Source organism: Falco punctatus (assembly GCF_963210335.1).
Source record: "Falco punctatus genome assembly, chromosome: 7".
In the NCBI taxonomy this organism is placed as follows: Eukaryota; Metazoa; Chordata; class Aves; order Falconiformes; family Falconidae; genus Falco; species Falco punctatus.
In genome coordinates, this window is record NC_137587.1 from 70,054,190 (window position 1) to 70,075,775 (window position 21,586).

The 21,586-nt window shown below is 68.0% G+C and overlaps 2 protein-coding genes across 4 annotated transcripts; one reads left to right on the forward strand and one right to left on the reverse strand.

The window, feature by feature from the left end:
- Nucleotides 1–155: 155 nt before the first annotated feature.
- Nucleotides 156–4,479, reverse strand: IDH2 (isocitrate dehydrogenase (NADP(+)) 2). The gene is made up of 11 exons (XM_080397464.1): nucleotides 4,319–4,479; nucleotides 3,172–3,263; nucleotides 2,651–2,816; nucleotides 2,073–2,233; nucleotides 1,840–1,983; nucleotides 1,578–1,714; nucleotides 1,289–1,440; nucleotides 1,084–1,196; nucleotides 913–1,010; nucleotides 665–757; nucleotides 156–361 (listed from the first exon to the last, which is right to left on the reverse strand). Exons 1-11 carry the CDS (start codon nucleotides 4,407–4,409, stop codon nucleotides 274–276), a joined length of 1,335 nt encoding a protein of 444 aa, XP_080253590.1. The 5' UTR covers nucleotides 4,410–4,479; the 3' UTR covers nucleotides 156–273.
- Nucleotides 4,480–4,618: 139 nt separating this feature from the next.
- Nucleotides 4,619–20,214, forward strand: SEMA4B (semaphorin 4B). Of its 3 annotated transcripts, none has more exons than XM_080397423.1 (15): nucleotides 4,619–6,579; nucleotides 12,312–12,480; nucleotides 15,063–15,223; nucleotides 15,583–15,645; nucleotides 15,755–15,853; nucleotides 15,970–16,081; nucleotides 16,237–16,353; nucleotides 16,470–16,627; nucleotides 17,073–17,254; nucleotides 17,418–17,568; nucleotides 17,696–17,906; nucleotides 17,994–18,109; nucleotides 18,298–18,461; nucleotides 18,539–18,633; nucleotides 18,769–20,214. In XM_080397423.1, the coding sequence occupies exons 1-15, from the start codon at nucleotides 5,743–5,745 to the stop codon at nucleotides 19,542–19,544; spliced, it is 3,411 nt and encodes a 1,136-aa protein (XP_080253549.1). In that variant the 5' UTR covers nucleotides 4,619–5,742; the 3' UTR covers nucleotides 19,545–20,214. The 3 variants fall into 3 exon arrangements, with proteins under 3 accessions (XP_080253549.1, XP_080253550.1, XP_080253551.1); XM_080397424.1 differs by lacking the exon at nucleotides 4,619–6,579 and adding an exon at nucleotides 6,608–7,627; XM_080397425.1 differs by lacking the exon at nucleotides 4,619–6,579 and adding an exon at nucleotides 11,717–12,145.
- Nucleotides 20,215–21,586: the final 1,372 nt, after the last annotated feature.

Consider the following 21,586-nt stretch of genomic DNA (forward strand, 5'->3'; position numbering starts at 1 on the left):
ACCACATGCCGCTGGCCGGTGAGGTGTTTAATGGCTGCTGGCACCACAAGGTGGGAGGGTACATGGATCGGTGTGGAACAGCCCCCCACCCCAGTCCCCCCCTCCCCAGTTCCTACACAACCCTGCTAGAAAGGCTTCAAAAACACTCGTAAGAAAACTGCTTATAAAAATTATTCCAACTGTTCCTGAGCCGTGTCGGTGAGCCAGCAGTGGGGGCGGGTCCCCATCCATCTGGGTGACACCAGGGATGGGTGCCCCCGCCCTGCCGTCCCACTACTGTTTGCCCAGGGCCTTGTCCAAGTTGTTCTTGATGGCGTCGAGGAAGTCAGTGGTGTTCACAAAGTGCTCATTCAGCTTCACACTGCAGGGGGAGGACAGAGAGGGGCTGGAGGGGTCCCACAGCCTTGGAGGGGGGGTACCCTGCCCACTCCCACCACAGGCAGCAGCCAGCCTGGCTGCAGGGCAGAGCTGGGGCTGGCAGCACTGCCCTGGGCGCGGGACGTGGCCCCTGCCCAGCCACAGGCACAGCCCGACCCCACGAGCTGTAAACAGACACCCCAAGTCCCCAGGGACAGTCTGGAGGCCAGCGGCCACCCTGCATGGCCAGCCTGCCATCGTGGCAAGCGGCTCCCCCTCACTGCTCCGCCCCGGGAGCCACACGTACTTGGCGAGACCATGGATGCAGCCAGCGAGGTCCTTCGTCATTGTCCCGCTCTCCACCGTTTCTATGCAGACCTTCTCCAGCGTCTGAGCAAACCTGGGGACAGCAGGACAGCACACGGCTCTAGCAAAGCCAGCACCTCACCGGCACCCCTGTGCTGTGGACCCCAGCACTGCTGCGGCCGGGGTGGTTGGCACCAGGGGTGGCTGCTGGCAACACCCCCCACCCTGGGGTACCCAAACCCTGCTCACTTGATGAGCTCCGGGTTACTGTCCAGCTTGCCCCGGTGCTCCAGGCCACGCGTCCAGGCGAAGATGCTGGCGATGGGGTTCGTGCTGGTGGGTCGTCCCTGAATGGAGAGAGCGCTCAGTGCCTGGGGCGGGCAGCACGCGGGCAGCTCACCGCCAACATAGGGCACCCACCTTCTGATGCTCCCGGTAGTGGCGGGTGACGGTACCGTGGGCTGCCTCAGCCTCGATGGTCTTCCCGTCCGGACACACCAGGACAGAGGTCATCAGCCCCAGGGAGCCAAAGCCTGTGGCAGGACGAGGTCAGGGTGGCCCTGGGAGGGGGGGTGCATGCAGCCCACCCCAACCTGCCCCACACCACACTCTCCCACCACCCCACCTTGGGCCAGGATGTCTGACTGGACGTCCCCATCATAGTTCTTGCACGCCCAGACAAAGCCGCCAGAGGACTTCAGCACCTGGGCCACCATGTCATCGATGAGCCGGTGCTCGTACCAGATCTTCAGCTTGTCAAACTCTGTCTTGTAGTGCCTGGGAGCCCAGGGAGGGGAGCGTCAGCCGTACCTGGCCGAGTCCCAGTGTCACCCCTGGGCAATGCCCCGCCCAGGAGGGGCAGCCAGCCTCGCCCAGGCATCTCTGCCCCAGCCTGAGCTCCTCCAAGTCCATACTTATCGAAGATCTCCTGGAAGATGTCTTTGAAGCGCCCATCGTAGGCTTTGAGGATGGTGTTCTTGGTGCTCATGTAGAGAGGCCACTTCTTCTGAATGGCGTACTGGAAGCAGCTGTGAGCAAAGCCCGAGATGGACTGCAAGGGAAATGCACAGACCCCTGTGGGACCCCTGTCCCACCAGCCTGGCCAGGTCCACCATAGATGGCAGGTCATGCTGCTCCACGGGGACCTCTCCTGCTGCCCCCAGCCCACCCTGTTACCTCATCCGTGTTGTACATGCCCATGCCCACGCCGCCACCGGGGAAGTTGTACACCTCCCACTCCTTCACCCCGCTGCCGTCCTTCGGTGTGAAGACCATCTTGAACGTGCCGGACTTGCCCACCACGAAGTCGGTGGCTTTGTACTGCAAGGGGCAGGGCAGAGGGTTGGGCAGGGTCTGACAGGAGCTGCCAGACACCCCCACGCCGCAGGCAGCCGCTGCAGGGGGCTCACCTGGTCGCCATGGGCATGCCTGCCGATGGTGATGGGCTTGGTCCAGCCGGGCACCAGGCGGGGGATGTTCTTGCAGATGATGGGCTCCCGGAAAACCGTCCCCCCCAGGATGTTTCGGATGGTGCCATTGGGGCTCTTCCACATCTTCTTCAGCTTAAACTCTGTAGCACGCAGAAGTGAGGCCCCCGAGGGACACCCTCCGGCCAGGCACAGCCCCAGCAGTCACCCCAGCCCCTGCTTGCCCGCCTCCGCTCCTCCATGCCATGGGCTGCTGCCAGAGTGCCACTGCCCGGCCAGCCAAGGAAAGGGGCAGCCACCACGGGCTCATGACTGGCACTGGGCAGAGGCCAGTCTGTCCCCAGCCCTGCACCTGTGGGGTCCCCACAGCACGCCGAGCACCCCAGGGTGGTGAGGGGGCCCCCAGCCCAGGCAGCAGTGCAGCCCCTGATGCACCAGAAACCTGAGCCAGCTGGGGGGGAGGCACTGCTGACCCAGCAGGGCTGGGCACACACGGGGGGCTCAGCACCCCACGGGGCTGCCAGCACCACCCCCACCGTGGCCCCTCACCCCCTGCCCACCTTCCACCCTGGCTTCATCCGGCGTGATGGTGGCACACTTCACAGCCACGCTGTACTTCTGGGTGGCCAGCGCCGAGTCGATGGTGACCTGATCGTCTGTCTTGTCCCGGTGTGGCAGACCCAGGTCAAAATACTTCAGCTGGACGTCCACGTTGGGCAGGATGAGCTGGGGGGTCCCGGGAAAGCATCAGAGCAGGGGGACAGTGTGGGGTGCCCAGGGAACAGCCCCAGCCCTGAGCCCAGCCACGGCTGCCTGCTCGGGACGGTCCCCCCTGCTCAGGACAGTCCCCCCTGCCTGGGACCTCCCCACTTCCAGGTCCTGCCGGAAGCTGTGCTGACTTGGCCACCTGCTTCCTGACTGACAGAGGACGGACGGGCAGACAGAGGACGGATGGAGGGACAGGGAGGGCAGCGCACAGGGACTGCCCTTCCCCTGTACAACAGCCACCTGTTCCCCTCTACAACACCCGCCAGCTCCACTGGTGCGACAGGCGCCTGTGCGCCAGGCGGGACCCCGTTACCTTCTCCTTGATGAAGGCCCAGATGATCCGTGTCATCTCATCTCCGTCCATCTCCACCACCGGGTTGGCCACCTTGATCCGCTTGTCGGCATCTGGGGAGCGGTGGCATGGCGTTAGGGGCGCACAGCCAGCCCCACAGCTCTGCACCCTGGCGTGGGGCCAGGAGATGTCCCGTGGGGACCACGAGGCCCCGCTGGGCAGGGCTCAGGTGCCACCCGTGCAGGAATGGGTGCAAGTCAGGGTGCAAACCCCTCTGGGATTTAGGCCAGTTCATGATGCCAACCCTGCGTGGGGCAGGGCTTGGGTGCAGGTCAGGGTGCACACAAGGTGCTCCCCTCATGTGGCACTGGACTGCACACCCTTCTCAGGGCAGACCCGGGTGCAAAGCCCCACGTGAGACCCGGACGAGGACTGCATGCAAACCCCTCCTGGGCCAAACCCAGCCCGGGACTGGGACCAGGAGCAAACGCCTCTCAGCACTGGACCTGGATGCCGGCTGGGCTGCAAATCCCGGTACGGGACCTGGACCAGGAGCAAACCCCTCCGGGTGCCAAGCCTGGCCGTGGGTCGGGCTGCAAAATGCCATGTGGGACCTGGACCAGAGGCAACCCCCCCCCCAGGGTGGGACCCGGGTGCAGTTAGGCTGCAAAACTCTACGTGGGACCGGGACAAGGAGCAAACCCTTCTGAGTGCCAAGCTGGGTGGCAAAACCTCACGTGAGACCGGGACCAGGAACAAGCTCGTCCAGGGTCAAAGCCAGTGCGAGCCGCGGCGCAAAATCCCACGTGGAACCGGCACCGGGAGCAAACCCCCTCCTGGGGGCTAAACCCGGCAGAGGGTCGGGCTGCAAACCCCCACGTGGAGCCAGGACCGGGAGCAAAGCCCCGCGCGCCTCCGTCACCGGGAGCAAAGCCCCCCACCCCCCGGGACGGGCTCTAAGCCGGGGGCCGGATCCAGGTGCAAAATCCCGCCGTCCCCCCCGAAAAAAAAAAAAAAAAAAACAGAAACCCGAGCGGGCCCAGCGTGCAGACCCCTCGGTGGGGCCGGGACTGGTGCAAGCCCCACTCGGGGCGGGAGCGGCCGCCCTCTCCGTCCCCAAGGGCACGAGCCCCCCCCCGCCACCCCCCCAAGGTCACCCCCCACTCACAGTGCCGGCGCTGCCCCACGGAGGCGGCGGGGAGGGGGCAGCGGGCCAGGCGGCTCAGCGCCGGGGCGGCGCGGAGGTAGCGGGCGGCCATGGCGGGGCGCGACGGGGCGGACGCGCCGGGGGCGGCGGAGCGGGGACGCGGTTCGCTCCGCCCCGGGGCGGTGCGTGCCCCGGCCCCCCCCGTGGGGCCCTGCGCAGGGCCCCCCGTGGGGATCCCGGGCCTCGGCTTCCCCCCCACCCCCCCATCACGCAGCGCACCCCATCCGCAAAACACCCACGGGGGTGATGCGCTCCGAGAGGTCGCGAGGCGGAAGGGTGCCCCCCTGTTCCGCGGGTGGGTGGGGGCGGGGGGGAGATGCCACTTGCTGGGTGCAGCCGGTGCCAAAGCACAAGGTGACCGGCGAGCCCGGAATCAGCTTTCACCGGGGTCCTGGGAGCAGGAGTCGGGCGGGCATGCAAGGTCGTGTCCCCCGCCACCGTGTGCATCCCCCTCCCCCCGGGTTCTGCTCGGCGTGGGGTGTGAGGAGCGGGAGGGTCTGCGGTTGTCCCTGTTCCTAGTAAAGGAGCAAAGAGCAAAGGGACATCCCCCACCCCCAGCACCTCAGGGTCGGGGACACGCTGCCCGCTGAGGCCAGGCCTTGGACCCAGCTCAGGCTTTCCCTACATAGAAGCGAGTGATCCTGCACGTTGCCAGCGCGTGACTCAGGGCAGCTGGACCCCGCGGGACCCCCCGGGACGGGTGGCTGTGGGGAAATGCAGCTGCTGCCATTTCCCTGGCAGACCTTCTCCTCGCCTGACCCCAGCATGGGGAGGAGGGGGGTGATGCCACCCAGGGGCACCCCAAGAACGTGCCCAGGAGCCAGGCAGCTGCTGAGCCCAGGAGGTTTGCTGTCCCTCTGCGTGGGCCAAGCCGATGGCTTTTTTTAGCCACAGGGGACGGGCAGATCCCGCTCTGGGAGGAAAAACAGTCCTGCTGGAGCTGCGGGCCCAGGCAGAGGGGCTGGGGGAGGCAGGGCTGGGCAGGCTGACGTCTGCCTGGCTTTAACATTAACCAGAGCAGAAGCCTGCGGGGCTGCCAGCAGTAAGGGGGGGCTGACACCCACTGCTCCCCAGCAGTGCTGGGGTCCTGGGCATCCCCACCCCTACTGCCCTCCCTGTGGCGCCCAGTCCTGCCAGCAGCCCTGCAGCCGCATGGCCAGCACAGCTGGGGCTGCCCCACAGCCGGGCAGTGGGTGGAGTTGCCCCCCCAGCACAGTGCCCCGGGGGGGGCTGCCCAGCTGTGCTCGGCCGCAGCGCTGGCCCCCCCAGCTGCCCTCAGCCCGGCCCCGCGGTCAGAGCCACCCAGTGACCGCGGCTCTTGCAGGGACGAGGTCACGCCAGCGCGGCGGCTGTCCCCCCACGGAGCACAGGCTCTGCTGGCGCTGATGAGAGCGGCCATGTGGCACTGTCCCAGGGAAGGGCTGCCTTCAAACAAAGAAGTCCATCCCTGGCCGGAGCCCAATCCACACGCCCCAGGCTGCTGCCAAACCAGCTTCCCCCGAGCGCGGCTGGCCCCAGGAGGGTCCCTAGGGGCTGGCTGTGGACAGCCGGGGCCTCTGGGGAGTGACGTGTCCAGCAGGTTGGGAGGGACACCAAGACCCCTGCCCGAGAATGAGCAAGGACCTGGAGGGGGGTGGTGGTGTCTGTCCAAGCGTGCACCGCTGCCCGCAGGCAGCCCCACGTCTGCCCCGGGAGGGGGGCACCAGGGGTCTGAAGGGAGCTGTGTGCCCAGTGGGGCAGTGCACGGCCCCCAGCCGTGGGCCTCCCTCACTGGCACTGCTGGGAGCTGCTGGCCTGCGGGCTGGGGGGCTGTGACGTGGGCCAGGGATGACACAGGCTGTGGAGTCCAACCAGCAACCCCACACCCTGTCCCCACGCCTCCCCCCTCCGCAGGCCCAGGGGTGCACAGAGCAGGCAGCTGCCTGCAGCAGAGCCTCTGCGTGTGTGCCAGTGGCACGGCCAAGTGCTGCCCGTGCTGCACGAGCCAAGGTGGCACAGCTGCTCTGGGGACACGGTGCAACGTCAGGCGGAGCAGCTGGGCTGCCGAGGGGCTTGGTGGTCCAAGCGGGCAGATGGCAGCTCTCAGGAACGGGAGAAGGGATGTAAACTGCGCACTGCATGGCCGCACTGGAAGGACACACAGGCAGGGGGATGCAGGGCCGTGGCTGGCTGACCCTGGGGCCCCTGCCTGGGACCCCACCTGGCCCAGCGCCCACTGGCAGGTTGGTGGCCATGACACTGGCTCTGGGGGAGGGCTGCCACTGCTGCTGCAGCTGGGCTGGCAGCTCTGCTCTGGGACTGGCGGGGGGCCCTGCCTGCTGGAGCATAGCTGTGTCCCCTACCCAGCTCAGACCCATGACACAGCCCCCTGCCCTGCTTACCCCTCTGTACCCAGGGCATGGCTGCCCCCCACTCTGTGACAGAGCACGGCCCAGCCCCTGCCAAGGCCATGGGTTTCTGCTGCCTGGCTCCTCACACCCTGGGACAGCAGAATGCCCACCCAGCAGCAGCATCCAACTCCCAGTGTGTCACCACAGGGACACCTGGAGCCACCAGCTACCCCAAACCACGTAGAACTGAGGATCGCTGTGAGATGCCTGGAGCCAGGAGTTACCCTGAAGCGCCAGGAGCCGGCTGTCACCCCCAGGACCCCCCAGCGATGCCTGCATGCCCAGGCAATGTCACCCCCGGGACCCCCCCAGCAATGCCACACGCTGGGCAACCAACCCTGCAGCTGCTGCACAGCACCAACACCTCTGCTCCCAGGGCTGCACCCCCCCCCCAGCATCCCTCTCCCTACGGGCTCTCCCCCACACTGCCGCCCCCCAAAGCCACTCTCTGCACCGGCCCCACGGCGCTGCTGGGCCCCTCGCTGCGTTGAGGGTGACGGGGCACCGGGTGGGCCAGCGTCACCCCCGAGGGGGCAGGGGACACCTCAGCCGGCCCCCCTCCGCGGTTCCCCCTGCCCTGCCGCTGAGTCAGAGCCCCCCTCAGCTCCCGCACCCCAGAACTGGGACCGCCCCGGTCCCGGCCCCCCCGGCGGGCGGGACAGTGGGAGCGGTGCCGGTGCCGGTAGCGGTGGCGGTAGCGGTGCCGGTGGCGGCCGGCGGTGGGAGCGGCGGTGGGGGCGGCCGGGCGGGGCGGCCCTTTGTTGCGAGCGGCGGGCGGAGCCGCCGGAGCCGCCCGGAGCCGCCCCGCGCCCCGCCACGGGCGGGGACCCCGGAGCCGCCCCCGCTGCCGGCGGGTCCCGCCGCACCCGCCGCCGAGCCGGTGAGCAGCGGGCGGGCGGGGGGCACCGGGCACGGGGGGGTGCGGGGCGTATGTGCGAGTGTGTGTGTGCGTGCGTGTGCAAGGGGGTGTGCACGGGCGGCTGCGTGCGAGGGGGGCTGTGTGTGCGTGTGCACGGTTCGTGCGAGGGTCTGCGTACACCCGTGCAGCATGCGGGGGCGTGTGTGTGTGCACGGGGGCTGTGCAAGGGCTGTGCGTGTCCGTGCACGGGGCTCCCCGAGGGACGTGTGTGAGGGGGAGGGGGGAAGGCCTGGGGATGCATGTGTGCGAGTGTAAGTGTGCAAGTGTGCATGTGTGTGTGCATATGCATGTGTGTGTGTGTGTGCACGTGTGTGTGCGCGTGCAGGGGGCAGGCATGCTCGGGGTGGCTGTGGGGCTGGCAGCCTGCCCTGCAGCGTGGGGCTGTTCCCGCAGGGGTGTTTCCAGGTGTGTTTCCCATCTGGGGTGTGTACAGCCTGTAAGCCTCCCTGCGTGTGTTTACATGTGTCAGGTGTGCATTACGCACGGTGCTTGGCTGAGGGTACGGAAGTGCTTGGGAGTGCTCTGGACCTGGGCTATGGGTTGCCGTGTGTGCACGCTCAGTGTCAGGTATGGGGCATGTGTGTGTGGCATGTCCCACATGTGTGTATGTGTGCTGGACACCTGCAGGCTGCACACGTGCTGTGTGTGCCAGGCATGTGGCCGCTGCACCTGATGATGCTGTTAGGTACCAAGGTAGCCCTTGGGCTTGGGGCCGCGGGGACAATTGTGGCCACACAGGCCATACAGTCTGCTTCAGCTGCTACTGTGGCTACTTTTGGGGTCCGGCACCTGCTCCCCCCGAGGCAGCACCACAGTGGGGGTGCCACCAGGCTGAGGGTGAGCGGGGCTGAAGAGCCCAACGCTGGTTTGGGCTCTGTGGGGCTGGGGATGGCTGTGAAGGGGTCACACATCCCTGAGCCTGGACCCCCTTGTTCCTGCACCCTCAATTGCAGAAGGGCCTGTGCTCTGAGCCCACCATGTCCCTGCCCTCCAAGGGGGGCTCGCTGCCTGTTTTGCCCTGTGCCAGGGGTGCCCAGGGTAGCACCCCAAGTGTCCTGCAGCCTCCAGGCAGGCAGCGTGCGGGTGCAGGCAGGTGCTGGCACCGAGGGGAGAGCTGCATCATGGGGATACCCCACAGGCCTCAGAGCTGAGCCTGATGCCATACAGGACCGCAGGGCAGGGAAGTGATGGGAGTGACGGTATGGGTGTGTTTTGTGTGGTGCCCGGTGGGCTGGGTCCAGGGACCCCTGCAGTGCACCCTGCACCGGGTAAAGGGGATGCTGTGGGGCAGCGTGGGGCTGGCTGCGTGCTGCCATCGGACAAACCCCAGTGTCCTGGCCGGGAGGTCCTGGCAGTGGGGTCAGAGCCAGCTGCGGGCACAAGGGACAGCCAGGCTTTGTGTGGCTGTGAAGGGGCAGAGAGCAGGGCCCTTGGCTTGGGCAGGGTGGCATGGCTGGTGCCCGTGGGACGGGGAGGATGGTCTGTGGATGCTCTGCCTGGCTGGCCATACCCCGTGGGCTCAGCACCAGGTCCAGCACCAGGCTTTGCACTCCTGTGCCACAGGCTGGAGGCTGCAGCAGCTCCTGCCCGTTCCCCTCGTCCGAGCGAGGCCTCTCCTCCGGGGCTGCTGGGGTGCAGCGAAGCAGAGGCGGTGTGCCCCCTCCCTACCGAGGCAGCCCAGCTCCAGCGGGACACGTTCTCGGGGCTGCTGGCACTGCGCAGCTGGGTCTGGGAGCATCTGTGCGTGAATCAGCACTGCCTGGGAGCCTGCGCGGCTGCAGGTGTGCGTGCAACACTCTGCGCGTGTGCACGGCCGAGCAGAGGCCGTGGGTGGGGGAGCACCAGGGGGAGCTGCCTGGTGGTGTCTGGCAGCCTTCTGGAGAGAGCCGAGCCGGGGGCGGGCGTGCGAGCCCCAGATGTGGGTCGGGAGGAAGAACCCGGGTGCGTAGGCTGCGTGTGAGCCGGCTGCGGGGCTCCGAGCAGGGGATGTGCCTGCGCTGCTGCCTGTGCTGGGGCAGGCTGAAGGAAGGCATGAGCAGGCAGCAGCAGCAGCAGCAGCAGCAGCAGGGCGCATGCAGCCCCAGCTCTGCTCCTGGCAGGCAGCAGCACCCAGCTCTGCAGCCGCCTTCCCGGGCACCCGCTGCCTGCGGGAACCGGGTGGAGGGCGCTGGCGTGGGAATTTGATGCCGAAACCACCACCCCACCAGCCTGGTGACCCCAGGCCATAGGTTTTGGTGGTGCCCGGGCCTGGCACCCCAAGCAGTTTCCCCATCGCCAGCCACTGTTGTGGGCGGGATGGTGGGCTGGGGTGGTGGCGCGGATGCTGCGTGCAGGTACCTGCCCGACGGCGCAGGGCACGCACACGCCGGCCCGGCCGGGCGCTGCGCCTGCGCAGGTGGGCAGGCAGGGCAGGGTGCTGCAGGGTGCCCCTGGCGCTGCCCCACGCTGGCAGGCTGCGTGGGCAGGCGGAGGAGATAAATGGGAGTTTGTCGTAAACAGGCCTGGCTGCCAGCAGTGGTGGGGAGTGCCTCGCGGCCCGCGCTTAAAGGCACAGGCTCTGGCCTCGCTCTGCTGCCTGCTCGCTGCCCAGCCTGCCCTCCCTGCCTGCTCTCCCTGCCTGCCCGACAGCAGCTGGCCTCCCTGCGGGGGGGTTCCCGTCACCGCATGCCATCACACCATGGTGTTGGCACTGTGCTCCCACAGCCACGCACAGGCAGTGGTCAGGTCCCTAGAGCCCCCCAGGGACCTTCGGGGTGCTGTGGGGTGTGGGGGGGCTGTGGCTGCAGGGGTGAGCGTCTGCTTCTGCTCCACTCAAGGTGACGTTCCTGGCTCAGTGACGCAGAGCCCTGTCCCGTCTGTGGCACTTGTCGGGCAAAGGGTGCTGATAAGGCAGGTGGGGTGGAGGCAGTTGGGCTGTCCCCAGCCCGGGAAGGGCTGTTGGGCTTTGGCGAGTGCAGTGGGAGCAGGAAGGGAGCCAAGCGGAGGAGGGAGGCAGGGACACTGCCGGCAGCCCCAGCCCTGGGGAGCCAGGTATGGCCTGGGGAGCGGGTGCCATCCGGCAGTGCTGAGTGGGGAGAGCATGGAGCAGTGTGGGGAGCACTTCTCCTAAGCGGGGGGCTTGCAGGGACCCCACCAGTGGGGTGTCAATAGCCCAGGGCTGTGGGGCCAGGGCTGTCTAATCAGGGTGGTGTGGAGCTCTGCCCTGTGTGGGGAGGGCAGTGGTGGGGTGGCCCCAGCCCCAGGAGAGCTGCCTGCTGTGAGCAGAGACCCTTTCCCCCCGTTACCATGGCAAAATAAGCAGCTGTCATTAATAGCACATTGCCATGGCAACCACTGGACGAGCGGGCAGTTCCCTGGGGTCTGCATGTTCTTCTGCCGGGGGCCGCAAGCTCTCCCCGCACCCTGGCTGGGGTGCAGAGCCCACTGTGCGCCCAGCTGGAGGGTGCTGCCCAGCGCTGCCCACCCCACAGCATGCCCACGCCAACCAGCCCGTGCTGCGGCCCTGCCAGGACCCTGCTCACGCCGGAGCCTCCAGGGACAGGGTGCTGGGGCTGGCAGGGATGCATCCTGTCTGCCTGGGTGCTGCCCTGTGCGGGCAGCGGTGCTGGCCAGCTTTGCCCCATGGGGGGCGGGGCTGGCGCAGGCATCCCACTGCTCAGCCGTGCTGTGCCCCGTGGCCGCCCATAGTTTCTGGAGGGAGGGCAGGGAGTGCTGGGCTGTGCTGGGGCAGAGGCCACAGCCCCCAGCAGGGACCGCAGCCCCCCAGCAGGGACCGCAGCATGCCAGCCAGCTGAGAAAAGCCTTTGCAAGGAGCGGAGATGGTGGGAAGCATGAGCTGGGGGGCTGTGGGAGCCACAGCACTCCCCGCAGGGGCTCTGGCAGCAGCCTTGAGGCTGAGCTGTCCCCAGGCCAGGCATCCCAGGGACAGACACCCCCAGGCCAGGCATCCCAGGGACAGACACCCCCAGGCCAGGCATCCCAGGGACAGACACCCCCAGGCCAGCCATCCCAGGGACAGACACCCCCAGGCCAGGCATCCCAGGGACAGACACCCCCAGGCCAGGCATCCCAGGGACAGACACCCCCAGGCCAGCCATCCCAGGGACAGACACCCCCAGGCCAGCCTTTCCCGGGCCAGGCATCCCTGGACTCCCTGCCCAGCCGGTTCTCCCTGCTGCCAGGATGCGGGTGCGGGGCAGCCCCACGGCTGCCCTTAGTGCGTGGGACAAAGCACCGGCCCCTGTGGACCGTGACCAAGCTGCTGCCCGCCGGGGCTGCCCGGGAAGGGCCGGTGGGCCGCGGCAGTGCCCAGCGGGGAAGCTCGCAGCACCGGGTGCACACGGGGCCGCGGTGTCCCGGGAGCGGGTCCCGACGGGGCGGGGCGGGGGCGGTCCCGACGGGAAACCGGCCGCCTCCTCTTCCGAGCTGCCCGCCCCGCCCGGGGCACCGGCACGGCTCGGTGCAGCCCGGCTTGGCTCGGTACGGCTGGGCCGGGCTCCGCGCGGTCCCGCCCCGGTGCCCGAGCGGGCGGGCGGGCAGCCCCGGGGCCGGGGCGGACGGGGGCGGCGCCGGGCGGGCGGCGGGGCCGAGCCGTGCCGTGCCGTGCCGAGCCGAGCCGCGCCGCTGAGCCCCTCTCTCCCCGCAGGTCTGCAGCGCCCGGGCGGCTTCGCGGGAGGCGGCGGAGGCCCGGCCCGGCTCGGCCCGGCCCGGGATGGCGGCGCGGCCGGCGCTGCCCGTCGTGGCGCACTCGGTGCTGGCGGCCCTGCTGCTCTCTGCGGCGCAGGAGCGCGTCCCGCGGGTCAGCCTGCCCTACGGTGAGTGTCTGCTGCCCACGGTGAGTGTCCACCCACGGGGCTCCGGCGGGTCCCCCCCGTGCCCCCCTCTCCCTGGACGGCTGAGCATCCCGGCCACCCCCCACCCCCCGCGGGGTTCCCCACGCCCGGCGTGGAAACGCCTTGTGACAGCCATCGGTGCTGAGGCTGCACAACATGCTGCCAGCCTGCCTGGCAAGCCGGGGCTCGTGTCCTGCCGTGGGGCTGGGGCTCAGGGCAGCGGGGCCCCCCCGGGCAGTGGGTTGCTGGGGCTGTGCTGCTCGAACAGGGCAGAGCCCCGCGGCTGTGGTGGGGCTGCGTGCATGGCGGGCAGGGGCAAAGAGGCATGCTTCCCTGGATCGGGACAAGCACTGAGGGGGGGAGTGCGTCTGGGACACCCGGGGGTGCTCGTGTCCCTGCATGCAGGGCAGTGGTGGCAGGCGCCTTCAGTGTGAGTGTGGGATGGGGTGAACCAGCCCGGGGGGGCTCTGCCTGCCCGCTCTGCTGTGCTGTTTCATCCTCGTTTGGGCAGCTGGGTGCCTGTGGGCCCCCTCTTCTCTCGGCTGTTTCCCCAGGGCTCTGCACAGCCCCTTGCTATACTGTGCCTGGCCCCGGGCTGCTCCAGGACCCACCGCAGCCCCCATCAGCATCATGGCCCTATCAGGGCTCAGGGCTGCATTGGGGCAAGGGCCAGAAGGAACACAGCCGGGAGGCTACTGGGCCAGGCAGAGCCCCTGGCAAGTGGGGGGCCTGACCTGCAGACCTCTCTCGCCATGCAGAGAGCCCCCCAGCAGCTGGCGTGTGGTGGGTGAGCAGCAGGGCACGCTCCACAGGCAGCTGCTGGGCCCAGCTCCATCGTCCGGCGCTGGGGCTGTGGTGTGGTGGGGGCCGCCCACGTGTGTCCGGGCTGGCTGTGCTGCCAGCAGAAGGTGGCCAAATCCAGCTGCTGCCGGCCAGCGGAGCCTGTCCCGTGCTGGCTGCTGGCGGGGCAGCCTGGGAGGGTGCAGTGGTTTGGGCCGGGCCGGCGCGGGCAGCTGGGAGTGCTCCCTGGCTCAGCACGCTGCGGTTCGTCGGCGTGGACATGGCCCCACCACGTGCTCCCATGACCGCTGGCCATGGTTGTGGTGGCACCAGCAGATCTGGGACCCGCTGAGCTGGACAGGAGGCCCAGCAGCCAGCAGGACGGCTCAGCTCGGCGTCGTGCCATGCGGTACCACACCACGTCGAGCCGCACTGCCCGGCCCTGCCTGCACCAACCGGTTCTGGCCCAGCTCTGCCCAGCTGCAGAGGCTGCTTTGGTTGCAGGGGCTGCAGCTCATGTGCAGTACACAGGGGTCCCGACCTGGACCCCCAGGGCTGTCGGTGGGAGCCGGGTGGGGGGCACGGGCCAGCCGGCAGGGTACACCCGGTGGTGGCTCCTGGGGAGCACGGCTGGTGGGGCTTGTGGTTGGTGGGAGGGAGGAGCTGGCGAGCTGCTCCCCTGGAAGCGCTGGATGTGCCTCCAGCAGGTTTGTCTGGAAGAAGCAGGTCTTGTCCTAACAGGTCCCCTGGCAGCCAGCACAGGCTCCCACAGCTCCCCAGGCCAGCACAGCTTTGCGGGGTACAGGGGCCCCCGCTGCCCCTCCGCTGCCTGCAGTGGGCCATGCCTGCTGTGGCATTGCCCCAGCACTGGGGTGCAGGACTCCTGGGGGAGGATGCCCTGGGTGGGTCAGCATCCCTCCCTCTGTGCTGCTGCAGAGCTGGAGCCGGTGCTGAGCCCTTGGGGACAGGGGAGATGCCGGCCTGTCCAGCGGTAGCCAGGGCTCGTGGAGTGACCGGGGACAGGGAGAGGAGCAGGGTCCTACCCCGCAGCACTGCTGGTACTGCAGCACCTTGAGCCTCCTACTGGCTTGCACCAAGCAGGGGCTTGCGGGAGCCCCGGGGCTGCCCCAGCAGGGATCTGGGAGCGGGCAGGGGGTCGGGGAAGGTCAGGGTGTCCCTGGGCTGTCAGGGGTGAGGGAGTTGGTAGCGTGAGTCAGCCCGACGTGTCCCGCTGACACAGCCGGGCCCATCTGATTCAGAGTGGCTGCGGGAGAGGAAAGGCTTCCGGGGCCAGGCCACCCACGCGGGAAGGGCGCACGGGTGCTCTGTGACTCAGCCAGCAGCCTCTGCCCCAGTGTCCAGCACTGGGTGGGCAGCCGGTCCCGGCACCCACCTCTCCCCACTGCAAGCTTGGGGTCCTTGTGGGGCCAGGCTGGGATGCCCAAGCCCCGGGGTTGTGCGTGGCCAGCGAGTGCAGACCTGGCTGTGGTGCCCAGTGCCGGCAGGGCTGCTGCAGCGTGCCCCGGTGCTTGTCGCGGCCGCAGGGACGGCAGTGGCTCATGCTGGCGGCAGCGAGGAGGCCGCCCTTGAGCACCATCGTGGCCATGCACGGCTCACTGTGGTGCAGTGCTGCGTGTATCTGACCACGTGGAGAGAGCCGGATCCGGCCCTGGCAGCTCCGTGCAGAGGGGCCAGGAGTGAGCCATGGTGCAGGGGTCCTGAGGGGTCGGGTGCTGGCCCACGTGGGCTGTGCAAGGCTGATGCCCATTGCTTTTGGTCCCCAGACTCGGCCGAGCGGGTTGTGCAGCGGTTCGAGGTGCCTGGCGTGTCCAACTACACGGCCCTGCTGCTGAGCCCGGACGGCGGCACCCTGTACCTGGGAGCGCGCGAGCTGCTTGTCGCCATCAACACCAGCCACTTCCAGCCCGGAGCACCGGCTCGCAGGGTGAGCCCACGGATTGGGGGCCAAGCCCAGCACGGGACTGCGGAACCCCTGGGGCTGGGCTGCCCTCAGGGATGGAAGGGGGAACCAAGCCAGCACCAAGCCACCAAGTCCCCTGCCCCACGCTCCCTGGCAGCATTTGGGGTCTGTGCAAGCCACCGCGCATTCAGGAGCTGCTCGGGACAGATAGGAGGCAGATGCCCCAGGGGGTGGGATGCTTGGCCCCAGCCAGCAGCTGCCTTGCCAGCATGATGGAGGTGGGGAGGACACTGATGCTGGGGTGAGCTCTGCCAGCCTGAGGAGAGGTTGTGTGGGGACCAGCTCATGACAGAGGGCTCTCAGTGACTGTCCCCTCTCCACAGCTGCTGTGGAGTGCAGATGAGGAGAAGAAGAAGCAGTGCGTGTTCAAGGGCAAGGACCCCCAGGTGAGCCCCACTGTTGGTGGGTGTTTGGGGGCTGCGACAGGAGTGCTGTGCCCTGTGCCGGGGTGCATGTGGGCAGGAGGGCTGAGCTGGGGTCCTCTCACCCCTGCAGAGAGACTGCCACAACTACATCAAGATGCTGCTGCAGCTGAACAGCACCCACCTCTACACCTGTGGGACCTGCGCCTTCAGTCCTGCCTGCGCCTACATCGTGAGCACAGGGAGCGGGGCCAGGGGGTCCCACTGGGGATGCAGATTCCCCTCTGCTATCAGGGCCCTGCAGCGGGGGTCCCAGGTGCTAGGGGTGACAGCCTGGTTCTGTTGCAGAACGTCCAGCACTTCAGCCTGGAGCGGGACGCATCAGGGAAGGTGCTGCTGGAGGATGGGAAGGGACGCTGCCCCTTTGACCCTGAGTACCGGTCCACAGCCGTCATGGTCGGTAAGGCACGCTGCCGTGGCACCCTCGCCCTCTCTGCAGCGCCCCAGCTGCTCAGCTGGGCTGAACTGGGGCCAGGCCAGCTGGGACCCCAGCAGGGGAGCGGGGCTGTGCCGGGTGGCGTGTGCTGGGTCCCAGCGGGACTGTCTCTCTGGCAGACGGCGAGCTCTACGCCGGGACTGTCAGCAACTTCCAGGGCAACGAGCCGACCATCTACCGCAGCCAGGAGAGCCGCATTGCCCTCAAGACAGAGAACTCCCTCAACTGGCTGCAGGGTGAGAGCCGGGGCTGGCATGGTGGGTCGGGGTCTCCAACCCCCGGGATGGGGGAGGCGTGGGGACAAGGGCCAGCCCCAGCGGTGGGGCAATGCTGAGGGTGCCTGTGTCCCCAGACCCGGTCTTCGTGGGCTCAGCCTACCTGCGGGAGAGCCTGCCTGCCGGCAACCCTGAGGGCGATGACGACAAGGTCTACTTCTTCTTCAGTGAGACCGGCAAGGAGTTTGACTACTTCGAGAACACCATCGTCTCACGCATCGCACGTGTGTGCAAGGTGGGCACAGGGAAGCAGGATGTGCACAGAGGGCCGTGCCCAGGATGCCACTCACTGCTGGGGTTGGGGGGATGTGGGACCACCCTGCCCATCTGTCCCCCAGTTCCTGGGCACCCCAGGAGGGGACCAACATCTGCGGGAGACCTCTTTGGGGCAGTTACAGCTCCAAAGTGCTCAGCCCAGGGCTGCAGCTTGGGCTCACTGCTCCAGCCAGCCCCACTGGTGGCAGCGACCCTTCCCCATCTCCTCCGCCCCCTTGCCAGAGTCCTCTTGGGTCACTCTTCCCTTCCCCTGAGTGCCTTGGATGCTGCTTCACTTGTGCCTCCCCAACACCGGGGCTGCTCTGCTGGGGCCTTGGCACGGCTGCACGGACGGACGGACTCCTGCTCTGTTCCCCGCTGCCAGGCGGCCGTGACTTTGCGCCCTGACCCACTGTGCCATGCAGGGGGACCAGGGTGGGGAGCGCGTGCTGCAGCGGCGGTGGACGACCTTCCTGAAGGCACAGCTGCTTTGCTCACACCCCGAGGACGGCTTTCCCTTCAACGTGGTGCAAGATATCTTTGTGCTCACCCCGGGGGAGCTGCACTGGAGGGAGACGCTCTTCTACGGAGTCTTCACCTCGCAGTGGTGAGCAGTGGGCAGGGGATCTGGGGCCACTGCCTGCAGCACCGCGAGGCACTCGGGGAGATGTGGGATGGCTCCAGCCGTGCTCAGGTTCCTGGGGCGGTGCAGGGGGCTCAGTGGAGCTGCCATGCCTGATCTCGTGTGGGCTTTGCCTCTCCCCTGCCAGGAACAAGGGTGGCCTGGGCAGCTCAGCCGTGTGCGCCTTCCCCATGCGCAGTGTGCAGCGAGCCTTCAGCGGGCTCTACAAGGAGGTGAACCGTGAGACGCAGCAGTGGTACACGGACACCGGCCCTGTGCCAGAGCCCCGGCCGGGCACGGTAGGTGCCTCCTCAGACCCTGCACGAGTGCAGGATGTAGAGCAGTCCTCTGCACTCCCTTTGTCCTGGCAGCTTCCATGGCACAGCTGCCCACCTACCCCAGCCAAGCCCCTTCCTCTCTCCCCAGTGCATCACCAGCCACACGCGGCACCTGAAGATCAACTCGTCCCTCCAGATGCCGGACCGGGTGCTGAACTTCATCAAGGACCACTTCCTGATGGACAGCCCCGTGCGCAGCCAGCCGCTGCTGCTGCAGAGCCGCCTGCGCTACCAGCAGATCAGCGTCCACCGCGCACAGGGCCTCCACAGCACCTACGATGTCCTTTTCCTGGGCACAGGTGGGTGCAGCTGCGGGCTGCCGATGGGGTGGGTGCCGGCGCGCTGTGTGCCCCTGGCCCTGCTCAGCACGCTGCGTGTGTTTGCAGATGATGGCCGGTTGCACAAGGCTGTGCGTGTGAACCACGGGGTGCACATCATCGAGGAGATCCGCCTCTTCCCCGCTGGCCAGCCCGTTCTCCAGCTGCTGCTGGACCAGGACCAGGCAGGAGCCGGGCTGGGGGGGCTGGGGCAGGGGGGGGATGCTGTGGGTTTGCACTGCGTGGACCAGGTCCTGTTTGTGGACTGGGGGGCCAGGGAGCCTGGGAGGGTGGGGGTGTGCAGGAGCCAACCCGGCTGCCTGGCTCCAGGGCCAGGGCTACCTGCTGACCCCCCTGTCCCCCCCTCCCACAGGGCCTGGTCTATGCAGCCACCTACACGGCAGTGGCTCAGGTGCCCTTCGCCAACTGCAGCCTGTACCGCAGCTGTGGGGAGTGTGTGCTGGCGCGGGATCCCTTCTGCGCCTGGAGCCGGGGTGCCTGCCGCAGGGCCACCCTGCACCCCCCAGCGCACCCCCAGTAAGTGCCGTACCCCCTCTCCATCCCCCTTCACCCTGAGGCACCCACTCCCTGCCCTGACCCCTCTCTGTCCCTAGGCTCTGGGCGCAGGACATCGAGGACGCTGACACGGAGCGGCTCTGCCAGCTGGCCAATGTGTCCCAGCCCCGTCCCCGCATCCTCCTGCCCCCAGGTGAGCTCTTGTGGGTGCTGCTGTGGGGCTGGGACCACTGTCCCAGGCTCCCTCTCAGCACCCCTCATCACCCCCCCTGCCCATAGCTGGGTCCTCATGGCCTCGCTGACATGCCCATGCCTTGTCTTTCCGCAGCCTCAGGCACCCCGTGCCAGCGGATCCAGCTGCTGCCCAATGCGGTGCGGCCGCTGCCGTGCCAGCTGCTCTCCAACCTGGCCTCGCGGCGCTGGCTGCACGACGGGGTGCCCATCAACGCCTCCTACCTGGTGCTGCCCGACGGGGCCCTCATCCTGGTGGGCAGCCCTGAGCGGGCGGGCACCTACGAGTGCTGGTCGCTGGAAGAGGGCTTCCGCAAGCTGATGGCCAGCTACTGTGTGAGTGTGCAGGAGCTGGCCCACGGGCCACTGAACCCTGGCAGGAAGGTGTCCACCGGCCGGGATGCCCTGGAGACAGTCAGCACATCCCGGAGCACCTCAGCGGTGGGCAGCACCGCAGCCCGGCTGGACGGCAAGACCTACTGGACCGAGTTCTTGGTGATGTGTGTGCTCTTCGCGGCAGCTGTCCTCGTGCTGGCCCTTTTCCTTCTGCATCGGCACCGTGATGGCATGAAAGCCTTGCTGGAGCCTGGTGACCCCGGCCGGCACCAGAAGCCGCCCCGCAAGCCGGTGGAGAGCCTGCCCCTGAACGGCAGCAGCCTGCCCAGCACGGCACCCGAACACAAGGGCTACCAGGCCTTGCAGGACAACTACATCGTCAGCACCCCCGTGCACGAGCCCCCGGGCCCCCCACGCGCCTTCTCCGAGTCGGAGAAGAGGCCCCTCCATGTCCGGGACAGCTTCGTGGAGGTGTCTCCCGCCTGCCAAAGACCCCGGGTGCGCCTGGGCTCCGAGATCCAGGACTCGGTGGTGTGACGGGGATGAGAGCCGAGCCCTCACCCACGACCACTTCTGCTCTGCTGAGCCTCGCCGGCCCGCGGCGCCACAGCTGGGCTCCGTGTTGTCTGTGTGTGCATGCCCAGAGCCCGCGCGCTGCTGTGGCACCCACCCAGCCAGCGGGGCTCGGCTTTCCCGGGAGCTCCCTGGGCATCACCTCGGCCACTCTGGCCCCGCTCCTCAGGACGGTACTGGAGGCTCCAGGGGTGCTGCGTGCCTTCCAGGGATGCGTGGGACTTGTCCCCCAGCCCAGCGTCCCTGCTGCAGAGATGGACACAGCGCCTGGCTCTGGCTGCTGGTGTGGCCCTGGCTCTGCCGGCTCCGCGGGGCCCAGGCCCCCCTCTATGCAGAGGGTAGGAGGGGGCAGCCACAGCCCCCCCGCGCCCCGATTCACTGTGATGTCCCGCTGCAGGACCCGGAGCCCCGTGTGCGGCCAGGCGGTGCCGGCGCAGCGACCCCGCAGCATGTGCTGTGTGTCTGTGCTTGGTTCGTTTTTGGTATGTTGAAAATGTGAATTGTGTCCCCGGGGAGGGAGCGGGATGGGACGCTCGGCCCGCGTTGGGCTGGGCAGCGACTCGCCCCCACGTCCCCACGTGCGTGTGCAGAAATGTTTGTGGTTTTTATATAAAGTCCAGGTGTCTCCTTTGGACACATGTGCAGCTGTGGCAGGGCTGGGCATCTTCCCGTGGCCGACAGTGGCCAGAACCATCGTGGTGGCCCTGTGGAGAGGAACTATGTCTGGCTCTCGCTGCCGTCAGTGGGAAAACCTGCCCATGGCTGGCTGCTCCTCGCCTGGGCAGGGATGGACGGATGGGGCTGGAGGGTTGTGCTGGCAGTTGGATTGCCCGCAGTCCTGGTGTGCTTGGCCAAGCGTTGGGCTGGAGTGCACAGGGCCCGCAGGAAGGTGGCCATGCACCCTCACAGCTGCTGCCAGGGGGTCCCTGTGACCCTGCTGTCAGGGTGTTTGTTGTGCACCCACATCAATGAGCTTGGGCAGCACTCTGCTGTTTCAGAGCTGCATGCTGCAACAGGCATTCTGGCAGGGGCAGAGCCATGGGGGGAACTCCAGAGTGATGGGGTGATGCTGTCCCAGCACCACGAGAAGCAGAGGAAGGCAGAGGTGACCAGGTGGCAGAAAAATGGGTGCCTGGGGCTGGGAGAGCAGGGCAGCCCCCTTCCCAAGGACCACAGTGTTGTACGGCATGTGGGACCCCTGCCACCAGCCCAGGGAGCAGGCAGGTTCTTGTCCCCATCCTGCACAGCTGCCAGGAGACCCCTGCTGCTTTGCCAGCAGGACCTGGCTTGGTGATGGCTGATGGCCAGGACCTGCGGTGCTGCTCGTGAGCCCTCATGTGCCTTCGTGCCTGGGAAGCGCTGAGGGAAGCAGTGAGCTCCACACCGAGCTGGCCTGTTGAGGCAGGCTCCCCCCCCAGGGACCAACACTGCCTCACTCCCAGCTGGACCAGCACACCAAACTTCCTGCCCAGCCTGTTCTGGGATATCAAAAAAGCCACCGGAGGCATTGGCTGGTGCCCTGCCAGCAGACGTGGCCCCTGGGGCCGCAGGGGTGCACGCCATGGCGCGCAGATACCATCAGCACCACAGGGCACTGAGCTGGAAGGGCCAGCACCCCTGGGAGCGAGCAGCCGGGACGTGAGAAACAGCCGCGCCAGCACCCTGAGACAGCCGTCGGCCACTCCACCCCGGCGCCGGTGCTGCCGCGGGGCGAGCCGGACCCCAGCCCAGGCACCAGCCCTGGCACCTGATGCCGCAGCCTGATGTGGCTTTGCAGAGTAGCTCCGGCGAGGCTTGCTGGTGCAGTGGGAGCACTGGCAGTGGCCGGGGCTCGCCGCAGGCAAAGCCGTTGCCTACGACTGGCAGCAGGCCAGGGCAAAGCCTGATGGATGAACAGACACAAAGGGCTCCGGCGCTGCCCGCAGCAAAGGTAGCTGCTCGCCTGCCCTGGATTTCCCTTTGTGCCTCTTGCTGGAGAGCCGAGCTCTTTGTGCTGCTGAGAACAA